This window comes from Epinephelus moara, chromosome 3, assembly GCF_006386435.1.
Source record: "Epinephelus moara isolate mb chromosome 3, YSFRI_EMoa_1.0, whole genome shotgun sequence".
NCBI lineage: Eukaryota > Metazoa > Chordata > Actinopteri > Perciformes > Serranidae > Epinephelus > Epinephelus moara.
In genome coordinates this window covers 11,948,046-11,965,636 of record NC_065508.1, presented here as the reverse complement: position 1 = coordinate 11,965,636, position 17,591 = coordinate 11,948,046, and the positions used below count along the sequence as shown (strand labels likewise).

The following is a 17,591-nucleotide window of genomic DNA, read 5'->3' as shown; positions in this document are numbered from 1 at the left end:
ACTCACAACAAAGCAGCCCGGTATGAGGGGTGATCAGTGCCACAGAGCAGGAGGAGGAGGAGCTCCATGGAAGTGATGCTGACAGCCAACAAGAAAGGATTCATTGAAGAAAAAAAAAGCTAAGATGACTGCGAGTTAAAGTGTCATCCCACTTTTGGGCTACAATGTGTATTAAGATTGTATTTTTTGTCTTTTGGAAAAGCTTATTGTGCTCTTGTGTGTAGGATTTAGTGGCAACTGTGGTTGCAGAACTGAAACCTCTCCCATGCCAAACGCATAGAAGAACTAAGGTGGGCAATGCAAAAACGCAAACGACCCTATAGAGCCAGTGTTTGGTTTGTCTGTTCTGGGCTACTGTAGAAACACGAAGGGCTGCGATCACATGGCCAATGCACTGATGGGTGTAAAAAATATAGAGGTAAGCAGTCCAATAAGAGGTCACGATTTGGTGGTGGATGGGTCACAAAACAGTAGACTTTCCCCTGACACCTTCTCTAGGAGATTGGTGTTGGGAACTATATGAACTTTAAGTGGACTTTAAGTCTTTTTAAGGAGCGTCTTCACTATGTTTCTTTTCCCAAAAATAACCACAGCAACTTTAAGTGTGTGACTTTACATGAAGTACGTAATGTCTTTGGTAAGGCGCTAATTTCTAGGATATCATACAAAACATTATGTGTGCATTTTTGTAGGATGTCTTATGGCTGTTGAGAAACAACAACACAGTGTGGAAGATGTCCCACTTGATATATAGATAAAAATGTCTCATTCTGTGGTAACAAAAAGAGAACAATTCTTATTTTCAGGTGACTGTACACTAATAAAAACTTAGTTATGGATATGATATACCATTTCTACCAATAGAGTGTCCCAGGAATGAGTCCCTAAACCTGGAAATGAGTCAACATTTTACCACTCCCAGCTCCCTCGTCTTGAAGTCAGTGTTTTTTTTGTATGGGTTTATAGTTAGATGCCTGAAATAAAGCCTGTGGTTAACAAAAGCTTAAGAGAGATTTGTTCTACAATATAAAAATATGTCTGTAAATACCCCCCTTTTATGTCTTTAAAAAGGCAGTTGCTTACAAATGGCTAAATGAGACTACAGAACGTCATAACACCAGATGTGGCTTACAGCCTCGCTGATGTGGCAATGTTAGTCATTTGACCATGGTGTAGTTTGTTTATAGCCTAACGTTAGCTTTTTACTTCTGCTGATTGCATTTACACTCCAAAAATCATTCAGGTAGTGTTTATCTGTGAATCTGTTGGTCTAATCTGTGAAGATTATCTTGCTCAACAAAACATGTATCATAAACCTTTGTTTGCCACAGAGCTCATTTTCTGCAATAATCCAAAATCCAATGGAAAAATCCCATTTGTTTTTTGACAAGGGAACCAGGGCAACACTAACTTCTGTGCCAGCCTACAGAAAAGCATCATCCCTGGAGCACTCTATAGATGCTCTGAATCCTGCCTACAGAAAAGCATCATCCCTGGAGCACTCTATAGATGCTCTGAATCCTATCGGCTAAATGTACTTAAAGTATTAAAAGTAAAAGTATTCACTGTGCAGTGTTAAAATAAGGCTATATTACTGAAGCATTAGCAGCATTATGATTTCATAGCTGGTCGAGGTGATGCCAGTTTTAGCTATTTATTATCCTGTCTGGTAGTTAAATAAGTAATGATGCACTATATTTTATAAAGTGAATACATGTTTTGTATGTAAAACCATAATTTGAAAAGTGCTAGCTGTCAAATAAATGTTGTAGAACAAAAAGTACAACATTTCCTCTGAAATGGAGTGGAGTAAAACAGGTTTGTATAAAGTTGCATAAAATGGAAACACTATAGTAAAGGGCACAGTCAGAAATGTAAAACGAGGGTGCAGATATTCACATTTTGTTTAGGACTTCGATTATTTGCAGGATATTTTATCAATTAATCGTATTGTCCATAGCTTTTTAGAAACTCGTGCAAAATGTCTGGTAATGTCTTCAAATGTCTTGTTTTATTGATCAGCAGTCCAAAGTCCAAAGATATTCAGTTTACAACCATGTATGATGAAGAGAAGCATCAAAACTTTACATGTGAGAAGCTGTAAGAAGCAGATGTTTGGCATTTTTGCTTAAAAATTCTAAAGCCATTATTGTTTAAAATAGTTATCCATTGTTATCCACTAACTGATTAACTGATTAATCACTGTAGGTCTAATTCTGTCATATCTTTTTAAAAAATCACAATCATACAGCCTATCATAATAAACATTTTTAATATGATAAAATGCTGCAGAAAAAAAAATCATAACTATACACATAAACCATTAATTCCATAATATTGAATATTAGGTAGATCATGAAGAAGAGGAAGAACTCTGCAAGCTCAGGTTGATTTTATTTGCTTTGTGACATAGGCTACTGGTTATATGACGTCATCCCTACACTTGCGCAATGTAATTTGGCCATCAGTGTCAATAATGCACAAACAAATTCTGATACAGCAGGTAGAATCAAAAGTTTTGTTTGTTTTTTCATTGTTGACATCTCTTTTTTGCAAAATGGTTGACGAGGCTCATCCTTTCCTGGCTACACTCCTTTTTACCACTCATGCTGGGGAGGGGAACACGCTCATTGCGCAGAGATGTCTCATAGTAAGGACAGACTTTTAGATGAGCAGATATAGGAGGGACGTCTGCCATATGCCATGAATCCACTGAGGAGAAGAGGTGACTGAACTCCCAGACCTGGAGAGAAACACGAGGAGAGTCAGGAGGAGGGAAAAGGAAAACGTGGATCACAGTTGGTATGAATAGTGATGATTTAGTATGTCTCACAGGCGTGGCCTTCCATTGGGCTCGTCCATGCGAGCTGGTCTTCTTCTCCCAGCGGAGAGTGACCATCCCTCTTTCCTGCAGCTGAGTGGAGCACACCTGCCTCATAAGATGGGACACCAGAGCCAGCTGGGACAGGGACAGACTGTCCAGGAAACTGGCCATGTGGCACAGCACGTTGTAGGGCAGTGAGCTCAGAGGGTCCTCCTCACCTCTTGCCCGACTTCCTCTCTTCCTCAGAGAGGTGGAGGAGCCCACTGAGCGCCTGGATGACTGGGAGGTGTCTCCTAATGAGGCTTCAAGTGTTGGACGCAAGTTGAAACACTTCAGCTGCTTACTGTAAGGAAGAAAATATACCACTGAGGATTTCATACATTTAAGCAAACACAAGCCCGAGTGCAGTTTAAATTTCTAAGCTTTATCTGCTTGTGCCCTACTCTTGTGTTACTTTACTGTGTTGTGAAATGTGAGCAGGTCAAAATCTTAATAATTGATTATTTTGGCCACTTGGGGCAGCACAACAAGCTTTGTTCACAACACTGACATATTATCACTTTTTAAATTGATAAGGTGAGCTTGTTAGCAAGCAGTTGCTTATTTTAACATCCAGCTGTTACAGACTCACACTATCATTATTCAGAGTCGTGTTTGCGGTCACCTGTGATGCCAGTCCAATATTCTCTCTCTCTATTAGCTCTATTTTTGGTCTCCTCCACCTCCTAAGGAAAATATCTGGTTCTTTAGCTGCTAACTGTTCCACTATGTTTACCAGCAAGTTTCTAACTGTGTCTATCTGCTGTTTTGTGCTTGGCAGGTTGAAAACCACATACAACAGTTTGTATGATATCGAACAAATTAGCCCCCCACAAATTATGTCATCACGTTACGTATGTAGGTTAGGTTTAGGAAAGTAAAGTTATGTATGTCGGTTTAGGAAATTAAAGCTACGTAGGTTAGGTTTAGGCAAGAAAAAAATTACGAAGGTTACATTTAGGAAAGTAAAGTTACTTAGGTTAGGTTTAGAAATGTAAAGTTGAGTTAAGTAGTTTAGGTTTAGGAAAGGAAACATGGCTGGACAATTTATGTACTTAACATAAAGTTACATACAGATCAAGTTTAGGGAAGTACAGATACGTAGGTTAGGTTTAGGAAAGTTAAGTGAAGTAGGTTACGTTTAAGAAAGAAAACATGGCTGGATAATTTATGTACTTAACGTAAAGTTACACATAGGTCAAGTTTAGGCAAGTAACGTTACCTTGGTTAGGTTTAAGAAAATAAACATTGCGACAGCGTATCTTAACATAACTCAAAGTTCACTTTGTTTCAGAAGGGTTTCCTGGGGGAAAGTCCTATGTTTGTTTAACCCATCCACCACCCCAACCTGCTTTCTTATGCTGACTTTTGCTCTTTATAGGCGACTACTACCTTCTTTACTCCCGTCAGCACAGTTGTCACATGACTGCAGCCTTCACAATTATGTGGGTTGTATTCAAACTACTCATTTACTAAACAATGAGCTGAAACTCACTATAAAGCTCCGTAAAGCTGAGGGAAACTGCAGATTCAGGTGACACTTCTCTCTATGTTAATCACTACGGGCAACTCCTTTCACATCATCACATTGTTTTCACATTATTATTTGATACAGTGTTGTTATAAAAATATAAATTAAGGCCCTTTAACATTTTAAAAGACAAATGATGGACCCAAATATTAGATATAAATGTGAAATGTGCTCACTTGTAGGAGACGGTGGCTTTATGTGTGGAGGGCTGAAACCTCGTCTGGCTGTAGGTGCATCCGAGGTATGATAGAGGGCATCTCTCCTCAAACCATCCACTCAGACTTGTCTGGATGTCAGTGTGGACGTTCCTGGAAAAGAGATAATGATTGATACACTTACTAAACACACCAAGCATGTCCATCTGCTTCCATTATACACGAACAGCATTTCTCCTACTAGCTGACTTTTCTAATTGGTTTCATCCTTTTGGTAATCGACAGCTGTTAAATTCTCAGTGACAGTTGTTACTTAAAGGTTAGTCCTTAGAAAATGACACGTGACAGGAGTATGGAGGTAAGCAGGGGTCAAACACACCCATGTTAGTTGTTTTCACAGACACCTGAAATGTGTGGCGAACTCTCTGCGGAGGAAGGAGTGACAGCAGAGGAAGGTGAAGGCGCTGTTGCCTCTGTGATGTCTGCCACTCACTCTCTCCGACTCCAGCAGAAGACGCAGCTTCAGCGGCTTATCCACGGCCAGCTCTGCCAGAGTTGTCTTCGCTTTAAATGGAGTTGTGCGAAACGTGTAAGTCTGTGTTCCCGCGTCGTTATACATCCCATCGGCAGCCTTTGACTCACTGACCTGCATGGAAACCATTCAATCAAAACACCTGATTCATTCCAGTTAAAGGATCATATCACTGTTTTTGCATGAGGCCATTGTGTCCCACTCATTTTCATCTCAAAGGTTGTACCAAAATGTAGGTTATCGATAAATTCACCATTTGTGTTGCTGATTTCTTTACTGCACAATATGAAAATACAGTGACTTGAAACTGGTTTTAGTCAAAAAAATGCACCACTTTCTTAAAATTCTAATCTTTTTAGAGAATAAATGTTGTAGCTGGCACTAATATTGTTTTATTTAAAATTCCACTTTTATCCCCACATCTGGTCATGTGTACAGTTTATATGTTTTTATTTATACTGTTATAAATATCTGACTGACCTTGTGACCCCTGACCTCCCGCTCAGCATAGCCCAGCAGGGTGGCCTCTATTTCATCGCTGTACCAGGCCTCTTCGTTGACTTCGAGGTCAGATGTGTCCACACCGCGAGCCTCGCTGGGAGGCTTAGTCGAGTCGTACTGATGAATACGCCGTGAGCTGTAGTGATAGCTGTCAGGGACCTTATAGGAACAAATAAATAATATATTACATTACATCAGAATCCAAGAGAGTGCGATATTTAAGGCCTGGGTAGATTTGAAAAGCTCTAGTTCATCACTCCGGTTGATGAATTCTGAGGAATTATAAAGCTGATAAAAGACTTATGTTTTATAGTAAATAAATGTACTTTGTTATCACCTTGAAAGAGCGCAGAGTCTGGACCGGGATAGGCTCCAGGCTGCCGTAGACAAAATCGTCCTCCCTTGGCGTACAGGCCTTGATTTGTCCAAAGGTGAGCAGCATGCGCCCATGGTGCACCACATACATGTTGTACTCCTGCGGGGTGAGCTCCTGCCCCAGACGCTCCAGCACCCCCTCCTGCCACGGGGCATGACCTGTCTTACTTGTGTCTACAGCTACATCATCTTTTTTCTCTCTGTCTTTGTCCTTCACCTTCTCAGTAGGCTTTGGGGTTTCTTTGGGCTTGTTCAGGTTTTCCTGAGCGACAGCACAGCCGCCTCTCTCCATGCTGAACATCATCTCAAACAGGTTGTATTTCTCTATGTTAATGCCTGAGCTATGCACTGCACTCGGTACAGTCTCTTCAACAGCATTATTCTCACACACGCTGTTATCTGCAGGGACAGATATGTGGAGATCAACAGGAAAATGTAAAGGCAAGAGATGAGAAAGAAAAGACCAGAAATAGCAACAACACATATTATTTTGTGCCAGCGATTTACCTTCATTGACATCATTGTCTTCAACACTACTGTCAGATCCTCCTACTGCTGTGTCCTCTTTCTTCTCTTCCTTTATTTCCTCCTCTTCCTCCTCCTCCATCAGCTCTGGATAGATTGGTTTCACCTTCAGGCGTTCATAAAGTTCTGACTGATCCACCAGGGCCATAGCGAGATCCAGAGGTTCCCCTTGCCCCTCATTTTTCTTCAGCACATTCTCCTGCAGGGCCATGGCACTGTGTGGGTTTGTTTCATCAATGGGCCAGCGGAGCCAATCCATGGAGCAACACACCACACTGGCTGGACACACCTGGAGGTGAGCTGCCTGCGAGGAGCGAGGCATTTGGAACGGGCACCCATACTCAGCGTTGAGGCAGCGCACTCTCACGTTAGGGCAGAGCAGCAGGTGATCCTCCTCTTTGCAATGGTGAAAGAGAGCTCCACAGAGCAGGCGGCAGGGGATGACCGTACAGCACACAGAGGGCTCCACCCGAGTCCTGCAGCGCCGGGTGTAGCAGGAGTCACAGTGGACATGCTGTTGCACCTTGGAGGCTCGAGAACGGTAACTCTGATTGGATGAGAAAGACAAAGAGAGGAGCCAGCAGGGATGAAAGCTGAGGATGAAATACAGTATATTAAACACGGTGAAGCAAAGCTGTGTACTCGCTATATTTTTATATTTGATTGAACCAGAAGTATATCTGGAGAATCTGTGACTCACCATGTGTACAGGACTCTGAATCAGAGGTTTTGTAATCCTGTAAGAAAGATACAGAAAATTTAGAGTCATACTCTGTAACATCAGCCCTGTCAGTAGCAGTGTCATAGTCAATACCACCTAGTTTGTTGACACCAAGTCAAGACCAAGACCAGAACAATGTGAGTCCTACACTTACTATATAAAATATAAACCATGCAAACCATGTGCTCTCCTCAAATTAATCTGGAAGATTCACATTTCCTTAAAAACACCCACAGAAAACAAACAAAGATTCCTTATTTACATCTTTTATTATCATAATGTATGCATGTGTATGTGTGTATAAGTGTACTACCAGGAAACAAATACAAACAAACACTAAGTAGCTGAAATAAACTTTATCAAACACTCAGTTTTTGCGCGAGCAATTTAGTGATATCCCTGCAGTCCTCTTTGTCCAAGACCAAGACAAGACCAAGGAAAAATGCAGTCGAAACTGAGATGAGACAGAGGGGCCCAAAGTGTCTGGAGCTTTCCTGGCCTTCACCATGAAAACTGTCACTCAAAGAAACATGTACTGATCCAAGAGACACAAATTTACTACAAAAAAGGGCTAAAATGATCCCAAAGAGACAAAAAAAGAACACTAAGAGACACAAAATGACCCCAGAGAGCCACAAAAAGACCATTAAGAGACATAAAATAACTCAAAAGAGACACAAACAGACCCTAAAAAGACATAAAATGGCTCCAAAGAGACACAAAATGACCACATAGAGACACAAAATGACCCCAGAGAGACAGAAAAAGAGCACTAAAAGATGCAAGGGGAGTGCCAAGAGACAAATATTTATTGAAAAAAAAAAAGGCAAAACAACCACAAAGTGATTGCAAAGAGACACAAAATGATGACAAAGAAACACATAACAACCACAAAGAGACACAAAGCAACCAAAAATGACTTCAAAGAGACACGATACATCTACAAGTAACAAAAAGTGCCGCAAAAAGTTGCAAAACAGCAAAACAAAAAAAATAAACTACCACACAGTCTGTGTGTCTTGCTTCTGTGTAGTACAGGTGAGGTGGCGGGGCCTTTTGCATATCTGTGCCCAGGGCCATATTATCTCATAACCCACCTATGGTCTTGAGACTAATCTCAAGTACTGAAACACTGTTTAGTAGTGAACCACTTGATCATCCACCTTTTTGGCTTGTGACCCCTGAAAACAAAGCAATGTCTACTTGTAATCCATCATCACCGGTCACACATGTCATGTTATAATGACCAGGTCAACCACAGAGTGATTCTGTCCTCCCTGTTTTACTGGAATGATTTTTAGAGGCTTGGCGTGGTAAAAGTATCCAATTAATGTGAAGCGTTTTAGATAGTATTAATGCTGTCTGTTGTTGTTGTTGTTGTTGATGTTGATGATGATGTTGTTTTCCTAACTGGTTATATAATCACTCCTCAGATTTACACTGTGTCAGCCTTCAGGGTGGAACCGGCCACAAAACAAATCAACAGCACAAAAAAAAAAGTTTATGGGAAACATTTTTCACAGTTTTAGTTAATCATGCACTGAGCTTGGCTCCAAAGCATTCTAAAAAATTGAAAATGTAAGTATTCCACAATCTCCTGCTCTTACTAAATGAAGACCTGATATTCAAAATAGACTGTCAACTACTCATGTGTCCTGTGTTAATGTAGCAGTAAACCAGACAAGCATGTAACTTGTCTTTGTAGTTTCACTGTAGCTAATGCTTGCATTTTAGATCAACAAAAACATACACCAGAGTATTGCAAGATATTAATAAAGGGACAAATCTTATCTAGTCAAAGGTCTTACCAAGGTGCCACCGCAGACGTTGCTTTCAGTCCCTGTGCTCTTTGAACTGGGAGGTTAAAATTAGACAAGCAACAGCAGGTTCAGCAGGAAATAACACCCCCCTCAGTCTCTGCATTGGATTCAAGGCACAGCCAAAAAACTTTATTAAATGCTCCCTGTCATCATTCTGAAGCTGAATCAATGTCCCTGTGTACAGTAGAGAAACAATCTGTTGCATTGTCTGCAGTGACAATGCCTAAATCAAATCTCCACTAGAGGACACTGTTTGGACATTAAATAAGACTCAGCCTCATTTTGCTCTCTGCAGGTAGAAATCAGCTGAATGCAGCACCACAATGTGAATCAGAGGGAAGACGGCGAGAAAGATCTCCTGATGTTAAGTCTCTGAGAAGGCTGGTAACTCAAACCATGTTCCTGACCACCTGCGTAACATTTCTCAGTCAGTGCTCAGCTCTATTTATAACACAAACACACATAACACAGACACAGACACACACACTCACTGGGACACTTGGTCTTTAAAGCACGAGACGGAGTGCAAGGAGTGCGTCTCTCTCCTTTCTGTTCTCTTACAGCGGTAGGCTAAAGTCTGTACCTCGCTGTTCCCATTGACTCGAATGCTGCAGCACCCCGTTGGTGTCCTGCCATTGTGTGTTTACATGCAAGACTTTGAGATTCATATCGTCTTTACTTGCAGGTCTGACCTACAGCTTCAGATACAAAACTGGTGCCAGAGGATCTGAAGCATGGTATGGTTTTATTTCTCAACTCTAAGATCTACCATTCAGTTTCCACTTTTATTTCCCCTTGAGTAGCTTTAAGGTTGTTAAAATGATCTTATATCCCACTGTCTGACAGTAGATGCAGTATATATTGTTTTGGCTCTTCTTTGAAGCTAAATGTTTACAGAAAAAGAAATATTCAAACCCAGAACTCCTTGTTTATTTGTGGATGAACCATTTCCTCAAATTGCAATATTGTATATGTCTTTTGCATTATTTTATATGCAAATTCCACCTGACATTGTTGGCACGGACAGCATAAGTTTGACCTCCACCTCACTTGTGGGGGTCAATAGAGGTTAAAGCCTAATTATGTTTTTTAAATGAAAAAATGCTGATTTAGTTCTCTTGATTCTGACAATCTGTAATTTTATTTTCCTTTCTTCCTCCCTAAACCCACTCAGAGTCAACGGTCTCGAACCTCCAGGGTGCGAGGGCATGTCCACTGTGATTCCTGCTACAGCCGGCGCTGCAGAGCTCGGGTGGAGGTCTCTGTGTGCTGTGCGGTCATCCCCTGCCGCCTGCTCTGTGGAGCTGTCTTCCACCTCTGCAAAGAGGAGGATCACCTGCTTCTCTGCCCTAACGTGAGGGTGCCCTGCCTCAATGCTGAGTATGGGTGCCCGCTCCACCTGCCTCGCTCCTCGCAGGCAGCTCACCTCCAGGTGTGTCCAGCCAGTGTGGTGTGTTGCTCCATGGAGTGGAACCGCTGGCCGGTCAACGATGCCCATTCTTATCCCACCACAGAGCTGTATGAAAACCTGATCAAGGAAAGAGAGCAGGGAGGATGGCTGGACTTCACCGTGGCCCTGAAAGACCAGGATGTCCTGTTTCACTCCATGAAGATGAAGAAACTGTTCCCAGAGCTGATCCAGAGTGTGGAGGAGGAGGAGAAGGAGGAAGAGAGGAGGGAGGAGGAGAAGAGGAAGGAGAAGCAGAGGCAGAGGAAGGAGGCAGCAGAAAGGGCAGCTATGGAGGCCAGTGGTCAAACCTGGAAGTCGTTTGTCATGTTTGACGTGCAGCAGGGCCCTGAGGAAAAAGAAGAGAGTGAGAGTGATGATGACATTGAATATCAGCAGGAGCTGACCCAGGAGGAGAGAGAGGCTCTTGCCAGGGAAACAGGAGTGCAGGCTAATCTGTTAGAAAACTACAACGCTTGGGAGCGCATGTTCACTATGGAGATGGGTGGCTGCAGGGAAGCTGGAGAGGGAGCTGTAACAGGCAGAGGCCGGGGACAGTCAAAAGGAAATGGTAAAGGCCTGGACACTCTGACAGAGGAAGATGCAGCAGATACCTGTGTAGGTGCCACAGCATCAAACACCTGCAAACAGGGGAGCAGTGCATGCGTTGCTGCCTCCACATCTTCCTCCTCGTGTCTCGCTGAAACTCTGAAGAAGAAGAAATTTGAGTACGGATCTGTGGAGCCAATGAAGATTATCACTGTGCGTACTTTTAAAGCCCCAACCAGCTTCGCTGCCAGGCAGGGCCGCATCCGCAACCCTGGTTTCTACAAGAGGGAGAGTAAAGCTGTGGATACAAGTGACCTGGGGCTGGCGCTGCAGCAGATGCCAGTGTGGGAGGAGGTTCAGGTGAGAGACCGTAATTAGTCCTGCTTGTAATGGTGTCAATCCATCTCTCCTTTCTGGTGACCTGGAGGCAGCAGGAACAAGCTGTGAACACTGACATAAAATACTTTATAAAGTTAAAATCACAAACGTGTTAGAAAACCGTTGCCTATTTACACATCCAGCAGTTATAGAGCAGAGGTAGTGCTAATTAGGAGTTGAGTTTGTGTCCATCCAGTGATTGTAAGTCCAATATCCACTCTACTTTTAGCTCTGTTTTTGTCTCCACCAACTCCTGAGGGAAATAATGGTCTCTTTAGCAGCTGCACTTCATATGCCCCGCCCCAAAAATATTCTTCAACATGACTAATCTATTACTCAAAGAAATAATCAGATTGGTCAATAATTAAAGTAATCATCATTATATCATATTAAAGACATTAAATGACTTGCTCAGATGAGTTCAGTGTCCAGATACCCTGAATATTTATCACGTGATGTGTTTGATTTGCTCCTCAGGCCTCTCTGCTGTGCTCCCTGGAGAAAGAGCAAAGAGGTCACCTGATCGCAGAGAGCGTATGCACAGATGGTCTGTTACAAGATGAGGGCACACAGACCTACAGCTTCCTGTCTGCTCCTTTCCGGAGGAACACGTCGCTGGCCGACCTGACCACTGCGAAACCGCTGGAGCTCCACCTTCAGCTGCAGGTGGAGAGCGTCACCAGCCGGCACCACAAGGCCAGCTCCGCCTTCACCTTCCTCTGTGGACACACCTTCCAGCGCAGAGAATACGGCAAACATTATAAGTGGGTTTTAGTTTTGTTTTTAATTCAAATATCACTTGGAATCCATATTTAATCTTAAACGAATGCACACAATCACATTTTATTTTGTAATAATCAATGTGCTCTCACATACAGGAACATCCACAGTGACATCCAGATGAGTGTGAACGGATGGTTTGAGCAGAGATGCCCCCTGGCATACCTGGGATGCACCTACAGCCAGAGGAGGTTGCAGCCCTCCACACATGAAGCCACTGTCTCTTACAAGTGAGATCTTTAGTCCTATATGGTGCTGATGCTCCTTTATCATGCTTCTTTAATTAGATCTATTTTATCTCAATGCAACAGGAAAGAAAAATGTAACATCATGCAGGGCAGTAAAAAATTAATGCACCTTTAGAGACCATGGTTTCACCTTTGCTTTCAGTGAGGATCTGGGCTGCTTCAGCATGCGTCCCACCCTCCCTGTCTCCCTGGGTGACGCCTCCCAGGCGTCCCAGAGAAAGGGAGGAGGTCGGGGAGGAGGAGGGGAGGACTCTCTGAGCTCGCTGCCCTATGAGGTGCTGTGCCACATGGCCAGTTTCCTGGACAGTCTGTCCCTTTCCCAGCTGGCTTTGGTGTCCAAGCTGATGAGGCAGGTGTGCTCCACTCTGCTGCAGGAGAGAGGGATGGTCACCCTGTGCTGGGAGAGGCAGAAGAACTCACAGGGAAGAGCCCAGTGGAGGGTGACGCAGACGGTAAGCTAAGAGCCAGTGTTCCTGTCATGTGAATGTATGAGATGTGACAGTGGATCATCATGTGTGGTATATATACATCTGAGCTTTCACCAGAATCATCTTGGCAGTTTAAAGTTTGTCAAGTGTATTAAAAAGAAAGAGATTTCAGGATCCTGAGAGTTCAGGTTCTGAATTTATTACCAATATTTCACAAAAAAAGCCAAGACGAGAGAAAAGTTATTTCTTCTTCTTTCTTGGAATCAGGACTGAATATTCAGGCATCTCTCCCTTGCCTGTTTCTCTGTGCCTTCAGGTATGGCAGTTCAGCACTTTGTTCTCATCTGTGGACACTTGGTGCTTCCAAAACACCCCGTCCATGTCCGAGCACCTAAAGGTGTGCCCCTGCTATGAGAGAGAGTCCAGGACAGAGAAGATTCGCCTGCCGCGAATCAGAACAGAAGTCCAAACCAAGACAAGCTGCAAAGGTCCCACTCTGGTTAGTTTGTTCCAGCAGAAGAGGATCATGATGTAGTGTGTGCTGCTTTAATCTGTTAATATAACAGGGAGTGAGTTACATTTTGCCCGCTCTATTTCTCTCTATCATGTCATATGTCATTTTGAAATAAAGTAGAAAAATGTCATTAAAAATAAGAACAAAGAGTGAAACCTGGGTGATCTCATTACTTTACTGGCCTCCAATGTTGTTAGACGTTGGTATGTGGTTGAATTTAGGTTGTGATGTCAGATGACCAGAATTCAAGGACGTCATTTTGAGGTAGAATACTGATGACATCACAAAACATGAATAAATATTGTTTTTTGTAACGGTACCTCTTTTGACAAGCAGGGTATTAATTTACAAGGTGGTCAGTGTTGCATAGAAAATGATTTTTCCAAAAAAGATGTGTAAATCATCTTGTAGGTAAACACAGCTTAGGCAGTATACTGACGCTAAAAAGTGCCCTGTGTGATTTGTTTTTATGTCAAACCACCCCAAAAGTCATTGGCTAACTTGTACTTGATCTTTGCTTTCTTCTCTGCAATAGCAAATATTAGGAGTTCTCAGCAAACACAGTGTCCTCAGGTCCTGTTAAACCACATCATGAAGCAGAAAACTGAATCAATGGAGTCATGTTTGACCAGGAGAAACTCAGCCCCGACTCCCCCTGGTGGTCTTTGTTTCTGTGTTGGAGAGGACGTCTGCTCTGAGTAGTCTATAAAACAGCACTACATTCATGATGGAGATGAGACTCAGGCCTGCTGTCCCCATTATTAGGATGTAGCGAGGTATGCAGTCACCATGAGCTGCCAGCCAGCGGGACATCCAAGCCAGCGTGCAGACACGAAACACCAGTAACCTGCAGATGGGACAGAAAGTCAGTAAGAGACTGTTTAAAGACCTTTATGGGCAAACTGCTTTTAGATTAATGACATAATTAGTGGAATGAGGGATCTTAAGAGGCGCTGGTGGGCAGATTTTGTTATTGTTGGACAGAGACAGATTATCTGTCTGTCTCTCGGCTCCAGCTTCATATCTGACAGTGAAGTGACAAATATGAGTGTGGCATGGATCTTCTCATATGAGTCTCAGGAAGTAAGAGAGGATACACTTGTTTCTGAGAATGTAAAAACTATTCCTTTAAAGTTAAAAATTCAAATAATTTCAAAATTCTATAATACTACTATCAGCATGTGACAGGCCATCCATCTAACCTAATGCAGTCTCAGTAGGAATGTTCACAACAGGTAGTTTAAATATTGATTTACACACGGGCCTCTATGACACCTCCACAGGAGAATCACCTATGTTCCCAGGTTGAGCCAGCTGATCACTCTGTAGATCACAGAGGGACGAGGGTCTGTGCTCTCAGTCCCCGGTCTGTTCCTCTCTCCTGACAGGAGGAGGAGCTGTCTGATATGAAGGGAAACAGTGTTGATCTCGACCAGCAATGACATCACAGCGTAGCCCACATAGAGACGGGGCGTCACAGCCAAACTGAAGCAGGAGAGCACCTGAGAGAAGAGTTTACACAGGAGGAGCAGACACATGCAGTGAAACTTTATTCACCGTCTCACTTAAACAAAATCACAAAATGAATGAAAAAAAAACAACAGTTTCTGAGGTCACTTTTAGTTTGTTCTGCAACAGAAAAGATCAATAATTAATTAAAAAAACCTACTGTGGTATCACTTTCTAAAGGTTTAGAATTGATCTGTTAATGTAAATAATTAATTCATCATTAAACATTGTGATAAGCGTTTAAAAGGACAAGTTACGGGTTGCCAAGTTGCAACAAGTCAATTTAGCTGTAGTATAATGTCCTCCAGTATTGCTTGTTTTATCTCTTTAATTCATCAGGAAGTCTCTGCAGTTAAAAATGCTGCTAAGTTGTTTTCAGTAGATTATGGTCCAGATGTTGTGTAAACCAGAATATCTCCATTTGAGGTGTCATCCTGATGAATTAAAGGTCTAGATTAGAAAAAGAAATAGAGATTTTTGCTATGAGAAAAACCCCAGCTGCAATGGAGTGACTGTAACTTAAACCAAATGGCAATGTCCCTTCCCTGCTTCCTAACCCTTTATTTTTGATGCCCTTGCTCGGACCGCACCCATCTTCAAACTCAACCTTCATTTTGATCTCAACTTCACACTTTCACACTAGAGTTTGTACCTGCATCTTGCGCAACTGCAACACTATCATATTGAAATAACAGTCCACAACAAAAAACACTCAAACACTTTGGCCCAACTGCAGAAAATGTTCACATTATTTGACTACAAAAATATATGCATTTTAACATCAGTTTGGACCACTCTAGCTAGTAGCTACTTTATAGTAGGCTGTACATAATCCTATACAGTGAGGTGATAGTTTTTTCTATGGCAGGCTACTTTGTACTAGTAGGTTTAGTACAACAGTAATGGTCTTTTGAGAGAGAGGAGGGAGAGAGATTTTCTATTTCTCTGAGACATATTGAGGCAATGGTGTTCTTCTGTTTAAACTCCTTTGATGTCATTTGTACCAAGTATGATTTACTGTCAGCCATTTAACTAATGAAGATGAATTGAACAGCACATAAAAGTTGCCTTTCCATGTTATGTGCACCACCTAGTGGCCTGATAATACATTGGTCGTATTGAAGCAAAACCATATGGTGCCAGTTTACTTTTTACATCCAGTTAACTGTCTACATGCCGCAGTGTAACCCAGCTGCAGTCAGGTGTAGATAATTCAGCTGTCAGATAAGGAAATTAAGTACATTTACTATAAGTACTATACTTATGTACAATTTAGAGGTACTTGAATATTTGAATTTTTGTGCTTTTTACTTCTACATTTTGGAGAGAAATATTTTTACTGCACACTTCTTCCGTGCTTTAAAAGTTCAATCAAGACAAAGTTACTACTCAAAATGTTTAAAAAGTTGAAACCACAACTATATTTATACATAATGCACACCAATGGGCTGACAGGCTCTGTGATGGCACGTGTGGTTTCCCAGCTCAACCAAAACTACAATAAACAATTTAATAAAGTACAAACAAACAAAAAGTACACAGAGGAAAAACAGTGATACAAAGGCCATACTAAAAAATATTAGACTTATAACTAAAGCCACCACCCTCTTCCATTTACCGACCCACTTCTCCACACACGCACACACACACACACACACACACACACACACACACACACACACACACACAAACACACACTGTTTACATGACTGGTTCAAGGCCACATCCAAGAAGTCATGGATAAGCGTGCAGTACATGCCTGTCATGGTCAGGAAGCTCTTAAAAAGGAGATCTCAAGAGGTTTTTCAGGTTAAATAAAGGTTAAAATAATATTCACAGTTTTAAATCTTGCAGAAAGTAAGTTTTGGTGTGTGACATTTTTTTCCCATCCACATTTTGCTTTTTTATTGTCAGTATGTAACCTTGATTGTTCAGCATTTACAACTTTTCCTTGTTACATGACCTGGAAGTCATTGCTGTAAAAGCCTCATAAGTGCAAACTAATAAATACATAAATAAATGAATTATCTGCTGCTGTTGCAGAGGTGTGTGTTAGTGCGAGATTCATCACCTGTAGACACAGCTACAAGGCTGTGGGAGAGCAAGTAGTGAGAGGAGATCAGGTCCTCCACCATCTGAGGTTGAAGGTAGAAACTGCATGGCCAGAGAGAGGAAGAGTAAAACATTAAAATAAATTCTGGCACCACACCTGATTATTGCATCTTTACGCACCATACAACAGCCCATGCTCCTGTCAGCGAGCTGTAAAGACGTGCTGATATTCCTTCTCCTCCAGGCTTTCTTGTGCGCCAGCTCTGGTGTTGGCAGGAATCTGACAATTGTGTTCAGCAGTTTGAAAGAGCATGCAGATCCTCCAACAACCAGAAGAGTTGACTTTAAATCCATAATATTTACCACAGAGCCTGGTGCCTTGAATTCACTTCAAATCCCATGTACTCCTGTGTTCAGGGCACATTTCAGCTCAAATACACTTTGAGGAACAAGCTGCGGAAGTCTCTTTAACACACAGTCACTAAAAAGGCGACTGATGACAGGTAAAGGGTCACAGTGACACAATCACATACATGGCATGATTTCCTTCTTGGTAAATAAACAGTTAAACCTGTTGCACTCACTGTGAATCCTGAACCTGATGGGAAGCCAGTGTAAAGAAACTAAAATGGGAGTGATGTGTGTGGACCTGTTGGACCTGGT

The 17,591-nt window shown here is 42.1% G+C and overlaps 2 protein-coding genes and 1 pseudogene across 4 annotated transcripts; 1 reads left to right on the top strand and 2 right to left on the bottom strand.

Annotated features, from left to right (window-relative positions):
- Positions 1–1,999: 1,999 nt before the first annotated feature.
- Positions 2,000–9,691, bottom strand: LOC126388093 (F-box only protein 40-like). The gene is made up of 10 exons (XM_050040984.1): positions 9,607–9,691; positions 9,012–9,057; positions 7,183–7,219; positions 6,465–7,029; positions 5,920–6,356; positions 5,562–5,741; positions 4,954–5,195; positions 4,571–4,702; positions 2,834–3,167; positions 2,000–2,743 (listed from the first exon to the last, which is right to left on the bottom strand). The coding sequence occupies exons 1-10, from the start codon at positions 9,689–9,691 to the stop codon at positions 2,531–2,533; spliced, it is 2,271 nt and encodes a 756-aa protein (XP_049896941.1). The 3' UTR covers positions 2,000–2,530.
- LOC126388210 (F-box only protein 40-like) lies at positions 9,475–13,511 on the top strand. Of its 3 annotated transcripts, none has more exons than XM_050041182.1 (7): positions 9,475–9,588; positions 9,709–9,760; positions 10,198–11,379; positions 11,875–12,161; positions 12,276–12,407; positions 12,568–12,877; positions 13,170–13,511. In XM_050041182.1, exons 2-7 carry the CDS (start codon positions 9,758–9,760, stop codon positions 13,386–13,388), a joined length of 2,133 nt encoding a protein of 710 aa, XP_049897139.1. In that variant the 5' UTR covers positions 9,475–9,588; positions 9,709–9,757; the 3' UTR covers positions 13,389–13,511. The 3 variants fall into 3 exon arrangements, with proteins under 3 accessions (XP_049897139.1, XP_049897138.1, XP_049897140.1); XM_050041183.1 differs by having other exon boundaries at positions 9,571–9,598; XM_050041181.1 differs by having other exon boundaries at positions 9,519–9,760.
- Positions 13,512–13,871: 360 nt separating this feature from the next.
- Positions 13,872–17,282, bottom strand: LOC126388092 (TLC domain-containing protein 2-like; annotated as a pseudogene).
- Positions 17,283–17,591: the final 309 nt, after the last annotated feature.